The sequence below is a fragment of the Electrona antarctica genome (genome assembly GCF_951216825.1).
Source record: "Electrona antarctica genome assembly, chromosome: 5".
Classification (NCBI taxonomy): Eukaryota; Metazoa; Chordata; class Actinopteri; order Myctophiformes; family Myctophidae; genus Electrona; species Electrona antarctica.
In genome coordinates this window covers 49,322,874-49,343,368 of record NC_136810.1, presented here as the reverse complement: position 1 = coordinate 49,343,368, position 20,495 = coordinate 49,322,874, and the positions used below count along the sequence as shown (strand labels likewise).

At 43.3% G+C, this 20,495-nt stretch overlaps 1 protein-coding gene across 2 annotated transcripts in view; it reads left to right on the top strand.

Moving 5' to 3' along the window:
- Positions 1-6,893: 6,893 nt before the first annotated feature.
- Positions 6,894-20,495, top strand: part of spon1b (spondin 1b) — a 125,320-nt gene continuing 111,718 nt past the window's right edge. For both annotated transcript variants that reach the window (XM_079500990.1, XM_079500989.1), the window contains exons 1-2: positions 6,894-7,775; positions 10,726-10,832. In XM_079500990.1, coding sequence (XP_079357116.1) covers positions 7,547-7,775; positions 10,726-10,832 — 336 coding nt within the window. In that variant the 5' untranslated portion in view covers positions 6,894-7,546. The remainder of the gene's footprint in view (positions 7,776-10,725; positions 10,833-20,495) is intronic.

Sequence of the window (20,495 nt, the reverse complement as noted above, 5' to 3'; positions counted from 1 at the left end):
TGAACGGGTAACGCACCTTAAGTCACATGAAGAGTTACATATCAGTGCCCCCACCACACCAGGACATTGTGGTACTGCAGCTAAAACTACTTTAGAAGCCAAACAGAAATGACATAAACTGGTTATAACAGAGTGGTGAATTAGGCTCAAACCATTAGAAATACATTTGAGGGACATAACAAACAATATGATACCTGAAACCTGGGAATGCCCATATATGGACATTTTTTTTAAATGGGCGTTTTCGAGCCGCGTGTGCTAATTAGTAAGGCCAGGCGGGGCCTCGGGCCAGCCCAGTTAGGGCCCATGTAGGGCCGGGCCTGTTGAGAACTCTAGTTTTCGCCGGCTGCCGGGGTCAAAAGGGAGACAATGAAGAGGAAGGATGCGTGGGGAGGATCAACATATGGAATGTCAGCTCCAGCCATATATAGAGCGTGTCACGAGGTGTGATGGACGGACGGACTGACTGACAGGTTTTGTAGGTTTTCATAGTAATCTGTGACCTATGGTCGCAATTAAATATTAAAAACAGTTTTAAAATGTATGATTGTAGTTCCTTTAATGGTATAAAACCGGATTGCTAAAATATTTTTTTTGACAGCGGCCGTCGCTAGGCAACGCCTTGCTCAGAACTCCCGGACATGTTTTGTGTATGCACACAGCCATTCACATCCTTGTTTACGGGGCGACAAAACGAGCTATTATCTCTGAATCTACGGCGCTCTCCATGGTTTTGATCAGAATGCTGATGTTCTGTCCTAATGTCTGACTTAACAAAGCATCACATTTGGAATATTAACACTTCTAAAGAGAGGTCAGACTTATTAGTGCGAGGTATATGGAACATTATACCTCCCGGTTTTGGGTGTAAATGGAAGGCGGGGCTTTTCAGAGTAAAATCTGCCTCATCTGCTGGGCACTCTAGCGCCTTTATTTTGAAAGATTCCGGGGCATAAAAAGTGTTAAGTACAATTAGAATAATTGAATAATAAATCATGATGCTGTAAACACCACAAGTGAACGTACAGTAGTAGGTATTATATGCAGAGGCAATTTCACTCGAAATACAAGCTTTGACTTGAGAGAGAGGCGTGGCACTGTGCTGTGCACAGTTCCTTCAATTGTTATTCAGACTTGAGCAGGCAACAGGCTGCTGATGTGAACCTTCGAAGAGATGATGACTGACATTTGCAGAAGGTCAACCAGGTGCGCACGCACACGCGCACGCGCACACACAAACAAACAGCTGGTTGCCTCCAGGCAAAAGGTGAGCTCAAAAAGGCGTGGAGTGGCCCTGTGCGGAACAGAGTTCCAGGTGTTAATAGGGCATAAGTGCCTGCAACACCTTCTCCATAATGTCCATCATTATGTGGTATGCACCCATTAACTAATGCACCCAAAACTAATTTCCACACATTTGCAAAGTGAGCAGCCTTTGTCCTAAGAGTTTTAGCTCTGAGTCTGAATCCAAGCCAGACATGAGAATCACACAAAAGGTTGAAGGTGATGAGATAGCAGGGAAGAAGATGAAATGCAATAAGAGTTCAATAGACAGGAGCAAGCATAATTGATTAGATTAGATTAGATGTCTTTATTATCCACAAGGGAAAATTGTTTTGCTCAGGTCAATGCATACATTCAGGACAATACATACAGGACAATAAATAATTATACATATACAATAACACCCAGCAAAGTACTAGTAAAATAATTCTACATTTTTTAAAGCTATTTAAAAGAAAGCAAAGTCTCTCTCCACACCATGAAACACTCATAATGTGTGTGTGTGTGTGTGTGTGTGTGTGTGTGTGTGTGTGTGTGTGTGTGTGTGTGTGTGTGTGTGTGTGTGTGTGTGTGTGTGTGTGTGTGTGTGTGTGTGTGTGTGTGTGTGTGTGTGTGTGTGTGTGTGTGTGCGCGCGTGCGTGCATGTCCATTATCAGCGCTCAGTCCAGTTCATCTGCCTTTGTGTGTGTGTGTGTGTGTGTGTGTGTGTGTGTGTGTGTGTGTGTGTGTGTGTGTGTGCGTGTGCGCACCGGGGGCACTGGCAAGCAGGTCCAGTTGAGGTGAATCAGGTATTGGGGGTTTGTGTTTAAGGAGCCTAATGGCAGAGGGGATGAAACTGGCACTGCCCTTTGCCTTCTTGAATCTCGATGCAGTGTATCTCCTACCCGAGGGCAGGACCTTGAAGCAGGTGCTGAGGTTATGAGTTGGGTCTCTTTCCTGCTTTCTTCACTGTCCTCTGGTCGTAGAGATGCTGAAGGGCAGAGCACTGCATCCCACAGAGTTTAGACCCCACGTGGGTTACCCTCCGCAGCTTAGCCTTGTTGGACTCTGGGAGCCCTCCATACCAAGCCAGGAAAGAAAAGGTATACGGAGGCTCTCTATATGGCTGATGTAAAAGCTGCGGAGGATGGGGGGGGGGCAACATCCATGTATCTCAGCCTCCGTAGGAGGTATAGGTCCGCTGCTGGCACTTTGCGAAGATGGCCTGTGTGTTGTCATTAAAGGTCAACCCACTGTCAATAGTGGTCCCGAGATATTTGTAGCTGCCGACCCTCTCCACCACCTCCCCACCGAGTGTCAGCTGTGGACTAGGTTCGAGGTCATCCCTCCTCCGGGGGGTTATAAAAAAGGCTTTTTTTCACCTCACTGGAACAGAGTGCCTTGGATCCTCTTCTTCAATGTTATGAAAAAGTTCTTATTACATTTGCCGGCCCCCCTGTATTAGTACAGTTGGAGGCCATCGATATTGTCCTTTTCTTTTTGCTGAGGTTTGCGTGATCTGCGCAAAAGGACAGTTAACCCATTTTGGGCGGGAACCCCTTTTGGTGTTTTAAACATTATGTTATAATTTAGCTATTGAAAAATAGCAGATCTACAAGCTCATAGCGCGCCACCGAGTGGCACGCTACGAGCTTGTAGGTCTGCTATTTTTGAAAAATCTTGAAAATATTTATTTCAGAAAACTGGAGGATTTAGAAGGATTTTTTTAAATTTTGAGGTCAGGCCTAAATGGGTCAAATGATAAGGGACAATATCGGTGGCACCCAACTGTATAACTCTGAGATCCCCTACGGGTTCGAGGGTCGAGGTCATCCCTCCTCCGGGGGGTTATGAGGAGCTCCTTGGTCTGGAGATTGAAGAAGAGAGGCATGGACAAAGTATTTTTATGAAAACTACACAACGTATCTTAAATCGAGAATGATTTGAGAATAAGATATGCTCTTCCCAATGTCAGCTTAGCTAAGGCTTATTTGTGGTTCAGTGGCCATGAGTGTCATATGTCACTTGACAGAAATGCCATGATTTCACACTTGACACAAAACGTCCAAGTGAAATGCCTTCCAACCGTTTTTTGTTTTGCCATGAAAATGAACGTTAATATCTACTGTACCATATGCTGACTGTCATAGTGGTTGATAAAGCATCCAGGTCCACTGACTTCTAAACACATTAAGGCTGCATGTTTTTCCAAATAAATAAGTGTCTTCTGCATGTGTCATGAGTCATCGCTAACCATAAATCTGACACTTATCAAAGTCTAAAGAAATATACTCACCATTACACCATTTCTTTGGTCGAGTTTTCCAACACGACATCTGACATTGGTAGCGCACTGGGGACAGAGATGAACCAGGAAATAGTGAAAGCTTTTGTCGCATCAACACAATATAATCAACATACGCTTATTTATTATTTTTTAAGGGTTCATGAACTGAGCTCTTCCACTCTGCCTCTTCCACATACAGTGCTAACTCTGGACAATGCCCAGAGAATCAGCTCGAGACATGGTTTGAAACCTTCACATTCTCTCTTCTTTGACCCTCTCCTCATCAGGAATTCCTGATTTTCTGACTGAACACAGAGCCTGCCATGACAGAGTCCCCACCACCAGCACCACCAGCTAGCTTGTTAAATTTGATTGACAGAACCAGATACACATGGTGACTGACTGAGAGGGCAGTGGGGGCACTGTGGCTTGGAAATGGAACAGGGATCTCCGTTGCATGGGGATTGCATGAAAGTAATATCAATAAATTAGCTTTCAGCTCGCCAAAGGCTGTTGGACTATGGCTCATGTAAAGGTTAAAAGGTTAAAGTCCTACTATTTGTCACATACATTGCTGTATGCGAAATTTGTTCTCCGCATTTGACCCATCTCTTGGAGCGGTGAGCCGCAGCCTTGTCAGGAATGACAAATTTAGGACATGCCAGTACAAATCACATTTTGCTTTATACTTGTGATTGATGGCTCAAGAACCTTTTAAATATTTCAGGGATCATAATGCAGGGATGGATGATGCATGCATGATGAATGCTTTGAAATAAATGTTCAGTCCAGATTCCTCATTATTTGTTACCTAGTCTCTCTGCTGGAGGATGCCGATGCATTTTAGTGTTGTCAATTCCGTAAAGTTTATACCGCACGTGTCATGCCCCAGTAAGAACATCAGTCAACAGTAGAGAAACTTTAAACTGTGTATGTGTGTGTGTGTGTGTGTGTGTGTGAGTGAGCAAGCAAGTTCAAAACCACCTTTTTTATTTTATTTTGGAAACACACTGTCAGGCTACATTGAGCCTAGCTAGGGCTATCTGCTACTTTTGATACTTTTGTGTGACGCTTTATAATATGATCAAGTAGGGCAAAAACAACATAAGCAACCATGCTCATTTTTTCTGCACTAACAAAGCCAGTTGTAGGAGTGGTTTACACCACTCAAAAATTGATAGGCACCTGTGTGTGTGTGCGTGTGTGTGTTTGTGCGTGTGCGTGTGCGTGTGTGTGTGTGTGTGTGTGTGTGTGTGTGTGTAACCCTGTGTGCACGAGGACAGCTGGTTAATGTCCTCCACAGACATGATGACATAGCTGATGGATATCTCCAGGCAGAACTAGGCTTGATGCCAAAAAAGATACATCACCTGATGTGTATATTAAGAGAGGAAAAATACTTAAACTTCCCTCATGTGTGATTTTTCTTTCATTTCCTTGGCTGACAAATGATTTACATCAAGGGGCTCTAAACAAACATTGTAATATCCTCAAACTAGAAGGACCAACGCGTTTCTGCACTCAGCCTTCGACGCGTTGGTCCTTCTTTTTGTAATGCTCTTTGCCTTGCCTTAACTCTTAAATAAAAAAGGCTTTTTTTCACCTCACTGGAACAGAGTGCCTTGGATCCTCTTCTTCAATGTTATGAAAAAGTTCTTATTACATTTGCCGGCCCCCCTGTATTAGTACAGTTGGAGGCCATCGATATTGTCCTTTTCTTTTTGCTGAGGTTTGCGTGATCTGCGCAAAAGGACAGTTAACCCATTTTGGGCGGGAACCCCTTTTGGTGTTTTAAACATTATGTTATAATTTAGCTATTGAAAAATAGCAGATCTACAAGCTCATAGCGCGCCACCGAGTGGCGCGCTACGAGCTTGTAGATCTGCTATTTTTGAAAAATCGTGAAAATATTTATTTCAGAAAACTGGAGGATTTAGAAGGATTTTTTTTAATTTTGAGGTCAGGCCTAAATGGGTCAAATGATAAGGGACAATATCGGTGGCACCCAACTGTATAACTCTGAGATCCTCTACGGGTCACATCCTCCTGTTGAAGACACATGTTTTAATGTTCAAGTGTTCAACTGTATACGGCAGTGGTTCTCAAACCTTTGACCCCGAAATTAATATGTATTTATCTGCGGACGTGGACCCCCACTACACCTGAAAAAATCACACCTGTGTGAAGTGAGGGGCGCTCTTATCATCCCATTCCGGCCAAATCCAATCACAATTTGCGTCCTCACTTTTGTCTGCAATGTTGGTTTGTGTTATACACAAACACTCAAAACTATAGTCATAGGAAACGGTAGCAAAACAATGTTTGTATTTACACAAACCCTCAAAGCTGGACATAGGAGGGGCTCAAAAATATATTCAAATCACGATTTTTTTTTAAAGATTTGTTTTTGGCTTTTCTGCCTTTCAAGTGAAGATAGACAGGAAAGAGGGAGAGAGAGAAGGGGAGAGACATGCAGCAAAGGTCGCCATGAACGGGACTCGAACACGTGGCGCGCTGTCAGGCCAAGGCCGATATGTGGCATGCGCCTGGACCATTTGGCCAGCGGACGCCCCCAAATCACGATTCCTATGACCAGCTTTGTCTGTTTGTGAACACAAACACGATGATTTGATTGGCTTACCACCCCATAGCGATGATTTGATTGGATATTGAGGGTAAAAAGTGAGGGCAGAAAAGTGAAGACGTCAAGTGATTGGCCGGAATGACATTTGTTATGATTTGATTGGCTGAGCACCGAATGTGACGTATGCGCCCCTCAGCTTGTAGATCGGCTATTTTCAAATAGTCAATGTTCATAGGTTAAACAGAGGTTAAATCAGAGGTTAAACTGATGCTATTAACCAATTTTGCTGCGGATCCGGAACCCCCTCATGGACCCCTGGGGTCCCCAGATCCCACTTTGAGAACCACGTCTGGGTTTGGTTATATGCTTATAGATAGCCTACAGTATAGGCAACCATAAAGTAGGCAAACTAGGCTATACAATAGTTATGGCTAATGTAAATGTATCCTCCAGCTTTAATTTCTGGGGGCTGGGAACATCTGGGCAATCTGATTAGTCAGAAAACTGGTTGCATATTTTATTGAAACCTGAAAAGCACTCTATTCTTGAGAGAACATACATTATTTATACATAATGCCAATTAGTCGTTCCTGTAAGCAATTAAATGTTTTCTAGTTCCCATTATTAATTTGTTAACCACACTATAAAGAATACTGACACCAACGTGCGTAAAGCGCGCACAGTGCGTGTGGTGGTGTGCGTGTGTGGTGTGATCGTGTGGAGAAGTAAAATACTGGGCGCGATTTGTGAGAATGATGGTCCCCTGCTGCTGGTCTGACAGACAGACAGACAGACAGACAGACAGAAGCTTCCCCAAGAGCTGCTTCTGCGCTCACAGGAACAGGGGAGAGGGGGGAAATGTCTGTTTTTTGTTAAAAGTCCACAGATGAGCTGCCTCTTTTTTTCGTGACTCCAATTTAGACCTTCCCTTGTCCAACGGAGAGGAAACACCAGTGCCCGAAAAAGTCGAACTTCGTTATTTCCTGAACGCCTGCGCTGACAGACACTATGCATATCCAAACATAATTGATAGATTACGGAACAATTTATGGAGCAATTGACAGATTACGGGACACGCTGAGTGAGTGACAGATTAACCGAACAGCATTTCATTGTGTACGATATATTATTTACGGTATGCTTCAAGTTCTTTGTACCGCGTGTGCCGTGCTGTGCCGCTGAACTTGAGACGCGCTGCAACTCCGCTCCGCGGTTGCTTCATCTCATCAGAATGGTTCCACTGCTCTTTATCCCGAACTGTCAAGTAACATTAGAAGCCTAGTTTGGTGCGATTCATGTCTCAATGAATATCTGTTTGGCGTAGATTTGCTCGAGCGTTCATTCTTTCTTCTCCGGCGGGGGGAGTTCTATTTGAATTGATACAGACTCCTCTCGACTCGAGGTTCTACAAAATGGGAATATACAGGTATTTACTGCTTTTGCAGTGTTTTGTCTCGAGTTTTGTGGTGTGCAACGCGGTCGCTTTCGTTGAGGACCCGCCGGCCGGCAGATCATCGGACGGGTACTGCGGTCGTATCCTGCGGGCGCAGACACAGGGGACCCGGAGGGACGGCTACCACGAGTTCAGGCTCCGAGTGGAGGGGGACCCGGAGACCTACCAGCCCGGGAGCACCTACAGGGGTAGGCTAAAGTTAATTTTATACTCATAAATATACATAAATTGCAAATAAAATAAAAAATAAAAAAATGGCATGGGGACTTTGTAAAATGCACTGCACAATGCACAACCTCATTAATGGCATATGATTAGGATCCCAATGGAAACAAGCCATATAGTGCTTTCTTGGGTATTTCTAAATCCTCTGGGCAATCAGACCTTGTATTGAACTGTACTTTCCTGTGCTTTATCCTGCAAACTGTTAATTAAGTATTCAATCAATCAAACAACCAACCAGAACCAACCAACCAATCAGTTCATTTAACACCGACAGTGTAGGCTGTACTTCCAGCCTATAGCTAAGGGTCTACATTAAATATCATCACCCGTCCATTTGGTAGTATAACATTATTACTTGATTTGTAGGCTATATTTGCACTAGAGTGCTGAGCTGCTGATTATACACATTCATTTATGAAATGTGTTTGCTTTTCATTTTAATGTGTGCATGTAGCCTATAATGTATGCAAAAATGTTGATAACTGTAACAGCAGCTGAAGGATGTTATCTGTCACCCTGTCTTTATCTTTCTCTCTCTCACAGTTTGTTTGGGTTTCCTCCTCATGATCCCTACAGGGAGGGAGGGGTTTGGCCTTGATAGGAGCCACTTTGTGATATCATTTTCTGACCTATATTTCTTCTTAATTTAATCCTCTCCTCCTTAAGTCAGTGGGTGAAGAAGTTGGATTTGAGCTTGAAAACTTTTTCAACTTGAACAACACACATACTGTACGTGTTCACACCCTTCCTGTGGTCAAGTCTTGTTTTAAAAACTCAGTGACAGTGTAACATTTCTTAAATCCAGTGAGTTGGTGCTGGAGCGATGAGCTTCAAGGAAATTATTAAAGTAATATATATATTTTTTTTATATAATTTTTATTTCACGATTTTGTATCCTTTTTCCCCCCTGTGTTAATTATCTATCCTGGGCTCTACACACCCTCCGCCAGCCTAGTCCCCATATATGGGGGACATGGGGAGAGCAACGGACTTGAACTCATGCTTCCTTCATGCCTGAGTGTCCAAGTTGCTCCTTTACACCTGACAGGGGGTAGTTTCCCTGGTTGGACGTAGCGCGTGGAAGGAACACGTTATTCCAACCAGTTCCTTTCCCCTCCATCAGGCGCCCTGGCTGGCCAGGGGGAGGCAGTTTAGAGACCAGGATTACTGCATGTTTTTTGTGAGGGTACCTACCCTAGGGGACACGGGGAGAACATGCAAACTCCACACAGAAAATAATATTTCTGCATTGGGGTGTCCAGATTATGAACATGCGACAGTGTGCGTCAATCTTTGTGGCTAAATCTATTCAACACAATTTACAATTGACATTGAATATCTGTGAAATAGATACCTACCTATACCCTTTACTCCACAAGTCTTTAGTCAGAATGTAATACTATTTAGTAAAATTATAAAATACTTTGTTTTTATTTTTTCACTACATGAGCAGCTCTCGGGGTGTGGCATATCAACACAGTCAGTGTTGTTCACTTCATTAAATTCATTTTTTATACTCTCTGAGTGAAATCAACACTCACAACACAACACAATTTACAGCTCTAGATATAGCAACAGACTGATATTTCTTGTCACCCTTATGTCTGAGGTTCTGAGTGCCTGTTATAAGAAAGTAATCAAATGGTGTGAATGTTGTGACGCATGCATGTGAATGTCGTCGGAGAGATACAACAAAACTGTAATAATAAAATAAATGCAACGCAGGACAGATAGAGAAAAGAGAGATTCTGTTTTCTGTATCTCTCCTGCGTTTCATACCTGCGCTACTGCAATGACAATGGAATTTCCCTTGTGGGATAAAGATCGATCTATTTATCTATCTTATCTATGGTGTCACCCTGCATCCAACAAAGTGACCCTGTATCACACACATGCACGCACACACGGCGTACACACACAGCCTCCCCCCACACACACACACACACATTTCCCCTTTTTTACTTTCTTAAACTGTATATACGGTAACTATATACAATGATTTCCTTTTTTTCATAGAAGTGTATATTTGTACGTCTTTAAATGTTCTGATGAATTGAAAATGGAGGACCCTGGTGTAAACAAGTCTTATTAGTGCTTTTTATGGTTTTATCCTCGCAACAGTTTTGTTTGACTTATGCTTTCGTTTGAAATGTACCCATTCTACATACTGTGAATAAAAATGTCAATCAAACACACACACACACACACACACACACACACACACACACACACACACACACACACACACACACACAGCAGGCCCTGGATCCACTAGACTAGACTAACCTTTTATTGGGAATCCCTTTAATCCATGCTACAGTGCGCGTGCTGAATAATGCAGTGCCATTAATATACTGTAGTAACATTACCGTATATGTCTTCTCCACACAGTGACACTGCTGGCCTCCAGTCCTTCCTACTTCAGAGGTTTACATTAATGTTTACAGTAACATTAGCGTATATGTCTTCTCCACACAGTGACACTGCTGGCCTCCAGTCCTTCCTACTTCAGAGGTTTACATTAATGTTTACAGTAACATTAGCGTATATGTCTTCTCCACACAGTGACACTGCTGGCCTCCAGTCCTTCCTACTTCAGAGGTTTACATTAATGTTTACAGTAACATTACCGTATATGTCTTCTCCACACAGTGACACTGCTGGCCTCCAGTCCTTCCTACTTCAGAGGTTTACATTAATGTTTACAGTAACATTACCGTATATGTCTTCTCCACACAGTGACACTGCTGGCCTCCAGTCCTTCCTACTTCAGAGGTTTACATTAATGTTTACAGTAACATTACCGTATCTGTCTTCTCCACACAGTGACACTGCTGGCCTCCAGTCCTTCCTACTTCAGAGGTTTACATTAATGTTTACAGTAACATTACCGTATATGTCTTCTCCACACAGTGACACTGCTGGCCTCCAGTCCTTCCTACTTCAGAGGTTTCACACTCATCTCTATTAGGGAGGGAAAGGAGGGAACCACAGACGACCACTACGCCGGCCAGTTCCAGGTAGGGAATAATAACACAATGGTTGTTACTAATATGGTCACCCAATAGAGCGCCGCAGTCCCGCCCCCTACCAGGGCCCAGGAAATGATTCTCCGTTCATTTTCCTCATAGACATTTCAAAAAGTATTTATTTAAAGACCTTTTAAGCCTCGTACAAAGCCAACTCTTGTCGTGACAAATCATGACAACAAACACAATTTTTTGGGCCGAACAAATAATTAGAAAGAAGACAAAAACGGCAGGTTACAACACTTTTTGTTGTTGTTTTTCTTCTTTGTAATTATTTGTTTGGTCCAAAATATTGTGTTTGTTGTCATGAGTTGTCACGACTCGAGTTGGCTTTGTCCGCGGCATAACCGTCTTTAAATAAATACTTTTTGTAATGTCTATGGGAAAAATGCATTGGGAATCATTTCCTGGGCCTGGCGTCGTCATGAAAGGGGGCGGGACTGCGACGCTCTATAAAAGAGGGATGATGTTGGGCATGAGTTTGGTATGGTTCGGGTAAAGATCTGGGTACGGTGTTCCAGCGGGACCTCCATCTTTTCCAGGGAGTTAAAGCCCCCCAGAGCGGCTGGCCAACGTTGAAGCCGCCAAAGTCTACTGACCAAAGCTGGAACTGCAGACGGACGTTTTTTGCCGAAACACGGAGTAACACGAAACACGGAGCGCTCGTTAGCACTTCGGCATTTTTAACCACCAAATGTTGGTGGTCAAATCTAAAAAATGTGCAAGTAGAGCGCTCTTCCGGTCCTTCATCGCCACTGAGCAACTTCCATTGAAATGAATGGTGGGGCGGGGCTGTCCGCTCTCGCTGTCTTGAGTGTACAGGATTTGATGAGGTCAGATCAACATATGTAATGTCATAACAGGAAGGACGGGTGGGGAGGGATCAACATACAGTGGAATGTCAGAACATCGTTTGAGGTCAGATGTAGAGTTGCTGGCCGGCTCCATATATGGAGATCTAAGGGTCTCCATGATGTCGTGGGTGACTAACTAACTAACGGATGGACGGACGCACGGGAGATTGTCATAGTAAATGCGACCTACGGTCACAGTTACTGGTGTAGCTTACTGTATATTGTGTGCCAGGGATACACCAATTATGTATGTTACTTGACCTTTTTCTAATAAAGACAACGCCTTCATTACATGTTTGTGTGGCAGGTACCCATGTTCGTAACATACTAAAGCATGTTATCGATATCGCAGTGGAGGGATTGGAGGTGCCTTCTCTGAATGAGACTGTTCTGCAGTGCTAAACCCATACTAAAACTAACTGAGGTTTGCGTGATCTGCACAAAAGGACAGTTAACCCATTTTGGGCGGGAACCCCTTTTGGTGTTTTAAACATTGTTATAATTTAGCTATTGAAAAATAGCAGATCTACAAGCTCGCGCTACGAGCTTGTAGGTCTGCTATTTTTGAAAAATCGTGAAAATATTTATTTCAGAAAACTGGAGGATTTAGAAGGATTTTTTAAAATTTTGAGGTCAGGCCTAAATGGGTCAAATGATAAGGGACAATATCGGTGGCACCCAACTGTACATTTCATGAGCTTTCATTAGTCAGGTTTCACCTGACAAAAATACCAGACATGTAAAGATGCATGGTACAATAGCACTCACAAACATTACAACAAATGCTAACGTTTTGGCCTAATTGGCCTTCATCAGTGCAATGATGAACACATTCATGTTCAATCAATAACATATATATATATCATCAATAACATATATCCAATGCTCCGAGTGGATATACTGTCTGTGTACAAGAACGCCAGGCGTGTGGAGTGCGGCTACTTCTTGACAACGGGTTTAAAGTTATTTTAAGCAGACTGTACACAAAGTAAAATCCAGTATAGGCTAGGCGCGTCCGTTTTCTCCGGTGTGTTCATGGAGGTTATTAATGGGGAAAAGCTCCACAACCCTCGCAACCCTCCTACCATCTAGAGAGAACCATAACGCAGAAGGGACAGGCTGTGCTTCGAGAAAAGAAATAAACCCATTGTAGTGTTTACCCACCTGATATGCAGCAGAGTCGTTTATCTGACATGTTTTAATACACACGGGACTCTACTCTGCTGCTTCCTGTAGTCATACAGGGGGTAAAGGAGTTACAGCTCTGCAGGAGGAAGAAGCTTCCCATAGATAGACTACAGAGTTCTCCTGTTGCAAAGGGGGTGGGGTGGGGTGGGGGGGGGGGGGTGTTGAAGAGAATAGAAACTAGTTCTCTCATTTGTTGAGTTCTTCTGGGCTGACACAAACATGACATGTTTCCAACGGATAAGCGCATATTCCCTCCAGTGAAGGGAAGGGAAAGCGGAGGAGCGAGCGAGCAAGGGTGGGTGAGTGGGCTCGTAGGTAGGGGGAGAGTTGTGGAAAGGCATGAGAAACGAGAGCGAGCGATATGGAAAGGGAGGAGAGAGGGGGGAGAGAGAGAGAGAGGGGATGTGATGTATTTTGTTGACTAGTAGTAGCTAAGCTCCTACTGAGCTGGAGAGCTCCTGAGGAGAGAGACAGACTTCCTCAATTACCTCCTGCAGTGTAAACAGAATCACACATCTCTCACATCTCTAGCTGTTTCCGCTCCCTGACACTAACCAGATCCTTACCAAGGAGAGACTGTGCAATCCTCTTATGTAGCCAACAACTTCAAGAGGGCGATGGATTGGAGTATTAGTTTGATTCGATTGGAGAAGTAATGGCTTTACGGAACATGCACCTAATACAGAATGGACATCACATGCTAGAGTAATTATTCAACCCATTCATCTTGAAGCTCAACCTTTGAGCTGCACTTGCTCAGTGTATCAACATAATGGAATGTCAGAACAGGTTTGAGGTTTGAGGTCAGATGTACAGTTGCTGGCCAATATTGATGACACCAGGGAACTCCATATATGGGCATTCCCATATATGGGCTTAATATTGATGACATCAGGGATCTCCATCCCTGATGATGTCACATGTTGTCACGAGGCATGGCCATATATGGTCATGCCTGGGGTGACCAACCAAACAACTGACTGACTGGCCGGAAATGCATGATTTCATAGTAAATTATATTATAATATTATATCTTATTATTAAAACAGAATATTTTATCCTGCTACTCTACTTTCTGATCTCTTTACTGCAGTGTATACTCCTTGTGTTTGACTGAACACAGTAACACCCTCAGAGTTCATTTATCCATTTGTAAGGGGTAAACAAGTTTTAAAAATCTTCAGGAATGACAAAATGGCAATAAAGAAAAGACGGGTTCTTAGTCTTACCCCCCCATCAAAGAATATTGATAGTGGCCCCCACAGTGAATCCTTGTCCCAGGGCCCATGCAGAATTTGGTGCTACATCCCTGCTGCTACACAGCTGGTGTTGATCAACAACAAGCATGTCTGTTTTGTATGAATGCAGTTGAAGGACATTTTTAGAACATCCACTTTGTCACATCAGGAACGCAAACCCCCTGGTTTGATTTAACAAATTCAATCCATAACAAACATGTCCGCCCACTCGTCTCCAATGGATTTCCAGTCCCTGTATATCTCAGCGGGCCTCCTTTGAGAATGAGTCACAAGCAGGCAGACACTTGACTAGCGTGGGTTTTAATGAGTATCTTTTATACTTCTTTGTGTACTATTAATTACGTACTTGTACTTGTATCCCATCTCCCAAAAGACTCTAACTGAGGTGTTCGGTACTCCATCTCATGAAAGACTGTAGAACACTGTTAGTGTTATGTATCCCATCTCCTGATCTCCCGCATAACACTGATGAGGTGTTCTGTCAAACAGAGGGAAAGGTGTTGTGTTATTAACTGGAGTAGGAAAAAAAGGGCAATTTGACCGAAAGTCTGTCTGTGTGATAGGTGGACTTCATGCCGTCACGCGAGTCTTAAAGGACCCCTTCACCACTTTTCAACCTATCTTCATATAATAGGTCCTCACTAATAATCATGAAAAAATGGCGCAATTTTTTTCCTACTCAGTCTGTGTTTCATAAGAGGGCTGTGGTCAGTTCAGAAACCGTCTTCCAGTGACATCATCGATGGGGAATACAAGCTAATAAAAACTGCAGGCTTTCTAGTCCTGAAAAGTTGCAATGCGAAAATGGAAGCCATCGTTCTCACGATAATGAAAATCTAAACATTTTTGTAAAAAAATCTTGTTTAAAAAATAATCTGCCTAATGATGATGTCACTGGAAGACGGTTTCTAAACTGCCCACAGCCCTCCTATGAGACACAGACTGAGTAGAAAAAAATCGTGCCATTTTATCATGATTATTAGTGAGGACCTATTATATGAAGATAGGTTGAAAAGTGGTGAAGTGGTCCTTTAAGAACTGTTGGAATGACTACAGCAGTTGTAGACGGACAAAGGAATTAAAATAGTGAGAGCATAAACAAATAAAAAAAACTCTAGGCATTTTTCAAATGCCTAGAGATTAACTTTTGTGACTCGGGTGGACACAGTAAATGTTTATACAATAAGTTATCTACAGGGAGAAACTCAAAACTGCACTCAACACTGATGAGGTGTTCTGTCAAACAGAGGGAAAGGAGTGTATACATAGTTGTTACTAACTAGAGTAGGAAAAAAAGGTACATTTGACTGAAATTCTGTCTGTGTGATAGGTGGACTTGTCACGCGAGTGTTAAGAACTGTGGGAATGACTACAGTAGTAAGTTGTTCAAATTCCTGATATTTTGCCATTGTCAGCTATATTACGTCGTTGAATTCTTCTGTTTTTCTTTAGAATTATTATTAATAATAATATAATATTACTCTGCACCCATATGGGTTTGAGGTTTGGAACGAACTCTTAGTTTCTTGTATAAAAAATAATGCAGTGATTTTGTTTGCCAGTGATTGATAGTGGATCAACAATAAGCGTTGCTATGTGCATGATATGAGTGACTGCAGGGATTTTACCTAAATGACCTCAATCCATCAAACTCAACATGCATTATCGGAGAGGATTGCGTAATGATATTAACGCAAAATTCAAGGTTGTATTGAAGAATCTTCGTCTGGTTTTGCAGTGTCATGATACTGTAGATCAGGGGTTCTCAACGTTTTTGGCCGGGGACCCCCGGAAATGCTTTGGCAATGTCTCGGGACCCCCGCCCCGCCCCCTCCCGACCCCCAATATAAATTGACTGCTACAATAACCTTAACCCATTTTGGGCGGGAACCCCTTTTGGTGTTTTAAGCATTGTTATAATTTTGCTATTGAAAAATAGCAGATCTACAAGCTCATAGCGCGCCACCGAGTGGCGCGCTACGAGCTTGTAGGTCTGCTATTTTTGAAAAATCGTGAAAATAAAATTAAAAAAAAAATCTTTTTTTTGTTGTTTTTTTAATAATTTGGGGACCCCCTAAAATAATTTGGTGACCCCCCGAGGGGTCGCGACCCACGGGTTGAGAACCCCTGCTATAGATCTATACTGTGCAGAGCAGCTTGCAGGTTGGTAAGCTCCAAGTCCTGCTCTCCCTTCGTTTTGGTTTCTGTTTTTCAGTTGTTTCTGGCATCTCTTCTGGAATGTTCCCGCCTGCTGTCTCACTGAGGTGCAAAAAAAAGAAAGAAAAAATAGAAGACAGCTTTTCACACAATAATTCTAACAGCCATTGAGAGTTCCTGCTTCATTCTATGTTCACCCTCTATTTCACTCAGCCATTATAAGACTTGTTTAATGCCTTATAGGCCTGTGTGTGTGCACTTGTATGTGTGCATTCGTGCATACTTAGTGGAGTAGATGTGTGTTTTTCCCAGGCCATCGTCTTGCTACTTCAGACTGAGTGGAACATGGGTCATATTTATCTAGGCTTAGTGACATGTTATTGCCCAGGGAGACAAAACGGAGCTTGTTTGGTTAAGTGGAGTGATGAGCACACATCAGATATCATCTTCTTTTTTTAAGGCTCTATAGGGTTCTGAGTTTAGTTGCGGATAAACAAACACAATCAGTTTGAAGTGCCTAAGCTAAGTCGTTCCGTACTTTTTCAGAGATTCAGACTATTGCATAAGCCCAGCAATGATATATATACTGCTGCGGAGAGGATCTTTAAGGAAAAAGACTGAATGCACTGTGTGCAGAGCTGAATGACCGTGACCTTGTGTGCCAACAATAGCTCTCAAACAATACGCAGCCCAATTCCCCAGCTTCCAGCTCCGAGATAAACACCAAGATTTAGCACCAATCAAACACAAAAAAAGGACATCACCATCCAATGCTCATTTACTGCTCCTTGTCCTTCATGGACACGTTTATATTCAGACAAGCAATGGTGGTGTACTCTACTTTTAGTAGCTATTTGCAGTGTCCTTGTGGTGAAAAAGACAAGAGGATCAGCAATCTAGTTGTATGACTAGATCAGCATGCTGCTTTCAATGTGTAACTTGCATGGTAGACGCATTTTATTGTTGGGAATCTGGGATGAATGTTTGTGTGTGTGATGAAATAATTACGTGGCACTTAAGTGAACTGGATTTAAAGGGCCGAAGAATACAATAGTTTTGTTCTTACAGTTATGTCATTTGTTCTCGTCTGTCTGGAGGTCACAGCGCTTTTATCATTTAGGATTGCAAAGTCTGAGCAAGTCGTCAACACTTTTCATGCTGTTCTCTCTGACAATAGCCTAAACAAAAAAGACGGTCTGGAACTGAAGATTTGCATGTGCACGAGCGAACGCAGGCATTCACGCACGCACGCACGCACGCACGCACGCACGCACGCACGCACGCACGCACGCACGCACGCACGCACACACACACACACACACACACACACACACACACAGTCAGCAACACATAATGAACTATTTCAATTCATATAATTACATTCAAAATGTCTACGGTACTAATAATGATAATTTTCAAGTTTATTTTTATTTAAATTGGCCGCATTCATGAAACACAGGATAAGATGTAGATTTCCTTTGTGCAAGCACATACATGACTCATGATGACGGTGTCGTCATGGTGATAAGTGGATACAAAGCAGTCTTTTCATCTATTAAAACTGACAAAATATCTTTTGTTGACTACCTTTTTTCACTCACGAAAACGAAATAAAAACTAAGCTATGCTGACTAAAACTAAGTACATAGACTTAATGTATTGACAATTCCGTCAACAAATAAAAACTAACATCAGTAGTGTTCCCTTGGTTCTTGGGGGCTGTTTCAGCCTTTAACACTACACCCTCCCCTAAGGCGGCCAGCTACAGGGTGATCAGACCTGAGCTTGCGTCCCATGCCCAATTAGTCATGAGAGTCGCCTTGATGTTGAAGGGCATCCCAGGGGTCTATGCAAGGGCGTCCTTTATCCTGAGTCAAGTCTGAGCTTCTTTCGGTTTCGGTCTGCCTCCGGTGCAGCTTTGATGGCTGAGCGCTGATTCTGGCCTATGATGTAATAAGGTGGCCCCAAGATCTCAGCAGTGATCTAAAGTGATGATCTATAGCTTTGATTGATAAAATTGATAGATTGCTCAAGGAAAATAGTTTTTGCCTCATACTCGGAGGCTTAAGAGATTTCTCTGACTTCATGAGTTATACGTGCATCTTCAAATGTTGACGTGACATTTCAATCTGTCTGTCTGTCTGTATACGTGCGTTCGTCAGAAAAAGTTTCAATCCGCACTTGGGTCCCAGAGGTTTGATTCACTGCTGCGTAACTAGTTGGGTCGTTTATGGCAGTTCCGTGACCGCGGAGAGCAAAGGTCTGTTTCTCAATTTGGCCGGGGTGTATTTTGCTACCACAAGTTATGACGAAAATTAACTGATGTGTAGAACTTGTTTTCTGTGACTTCTTGGGCTGATTAATCCATAATTGATGTTTTTGCATTTCTTATCCAAGATGGCCGCCAATTATCAGCACTGAAAAGTCAATTTTTCAACATTGTCGTAGAACCTTAAGGGAGAGGCTCTTATCCACCAACAACTGACAAAGATTCTTGATGAACTTACAGAGGACATCAAAAAGAACCTCAATACTCTCAGCGACACACAGGAGGCTCTACCAGAAGCTCAAACCAATCTTGAGGATGATGGTGATATGAAGGTTATAATCAGCAGAATGTATGAGGAACCTGGCACAGACATGGGGGGCTTCTGGTTCTCATTTTTAGAAATGTCTGACCCTCTTGTCTGAAATATTGATGCATGTCATGCAAGAAATGCCCCAAAGTACAAATGCCTCAACATACAACATGCTGGCTGGCATATGACAACCATGACTAGGAGGGTGGTTGCCAGATTATTGGGCAACCTCAACTGCCATGGTTCATCGCCACAGGAAGCATGTTGAATTCCAGCCAGAAAAGATGAAAAGGGATGAGCAGGCAGTTCAGGACCTTCTGGCGTGCATGAAAGATTTCAATGCTGAGCCCTTTGACATGTCTTTACCTACACTGAGGTCTGGCTTGGTCGCCTCACCAGAGGTAGTGCATGACTTCAAGACTGCACTTTTAGTTGGCTAAAATCAGGTTGAAACATTCATTCAAGACCAAGTGTTCATCAAGATTAACCCTCTCACTGCAACTATCCACAGGAATAAAAGACGGAATTTCAATAGCGAAATTATCTGTACACCCTCTGGTGCAATTGGGAAGGTGGCCCAGAGGGAGAGATCAGGACTGGGGGCCATGGTGGACATTGCTGAGGGATCAGGATTGAGTCAGCCCTTGAGGGGAGAGTGACTGATGAGTGCCTTTCACTCTACATTGTAGATCGGTCAATGCGCAAGACTGTTAAGAGCAAGTTGTTAGAGTTGTTCAACCTAGACCCAGTTACAGATAAATCAAAAGATCACGTCACCCTTGTGGACATGGGGCTGATCTGGAGGCTAGCGACCCCCACTCTAGAGCCGGGGTTCTCTACGTTTTGGTCTGAGGACCCCCGGAAATGCTTTGGCCGTGTCTCGCGACTATACTGTGAGGGAGAAATGTCAACCAACCTGACAACTGGCATTGCAAGCAGAGACTGTCTTCAAGCATCCAGAGGCAGATACAATGCTGCTCTCTGCTTATGCTAAGCTGAGGAATGGGGACTACACTGGGGCAGTTGTACTAGATTGCGAGGACACGGACGTATATGTCCAAGCTTTTGTCTCCCAAAAACTCAGAGGTGATCTCCTGATTAAACGCAAGCATGTATTGATCAACTGCCGTGCCATGCTCTCAGGAGAGGCTGCAGACATTACACCTCTCCATGTAATCACTGGCAGTGACCACACCTCAGGGTTATATGGGCACAGAAAGAAGAAAGTGTTGGTGAAGGTGATGTCTGATCCTGAGGCCAGAGAGCTCCTGAGACGAGTGGGAGAGAGTCTGGAGGTAGAAGATGATGTCAGAGCAGACATGAAGTAATCGGGCCTCTCCGTCGTCTATGCCGCAAGAGTGCAGATATTACCTGTGGGAAGGACAGAGCTTCAAAGTGGCACAAACTTGAGAAAAAATTTACACTCCGTCTTTTACCTGATGACGACTCACTGAATCTTCATCTTGAAAGGACAAACTACCTTACATATTGCCAGCTCCATTACGACCTGCTAGAGCATCCCTTACCCCTTGGTTATGGCTGGGAACTTTTGAATCGGAAGCGCCGACCAGTGCGTCATACCCTTCCCCCCCCTTTCCCCAGCAGCTCCCACCTTGT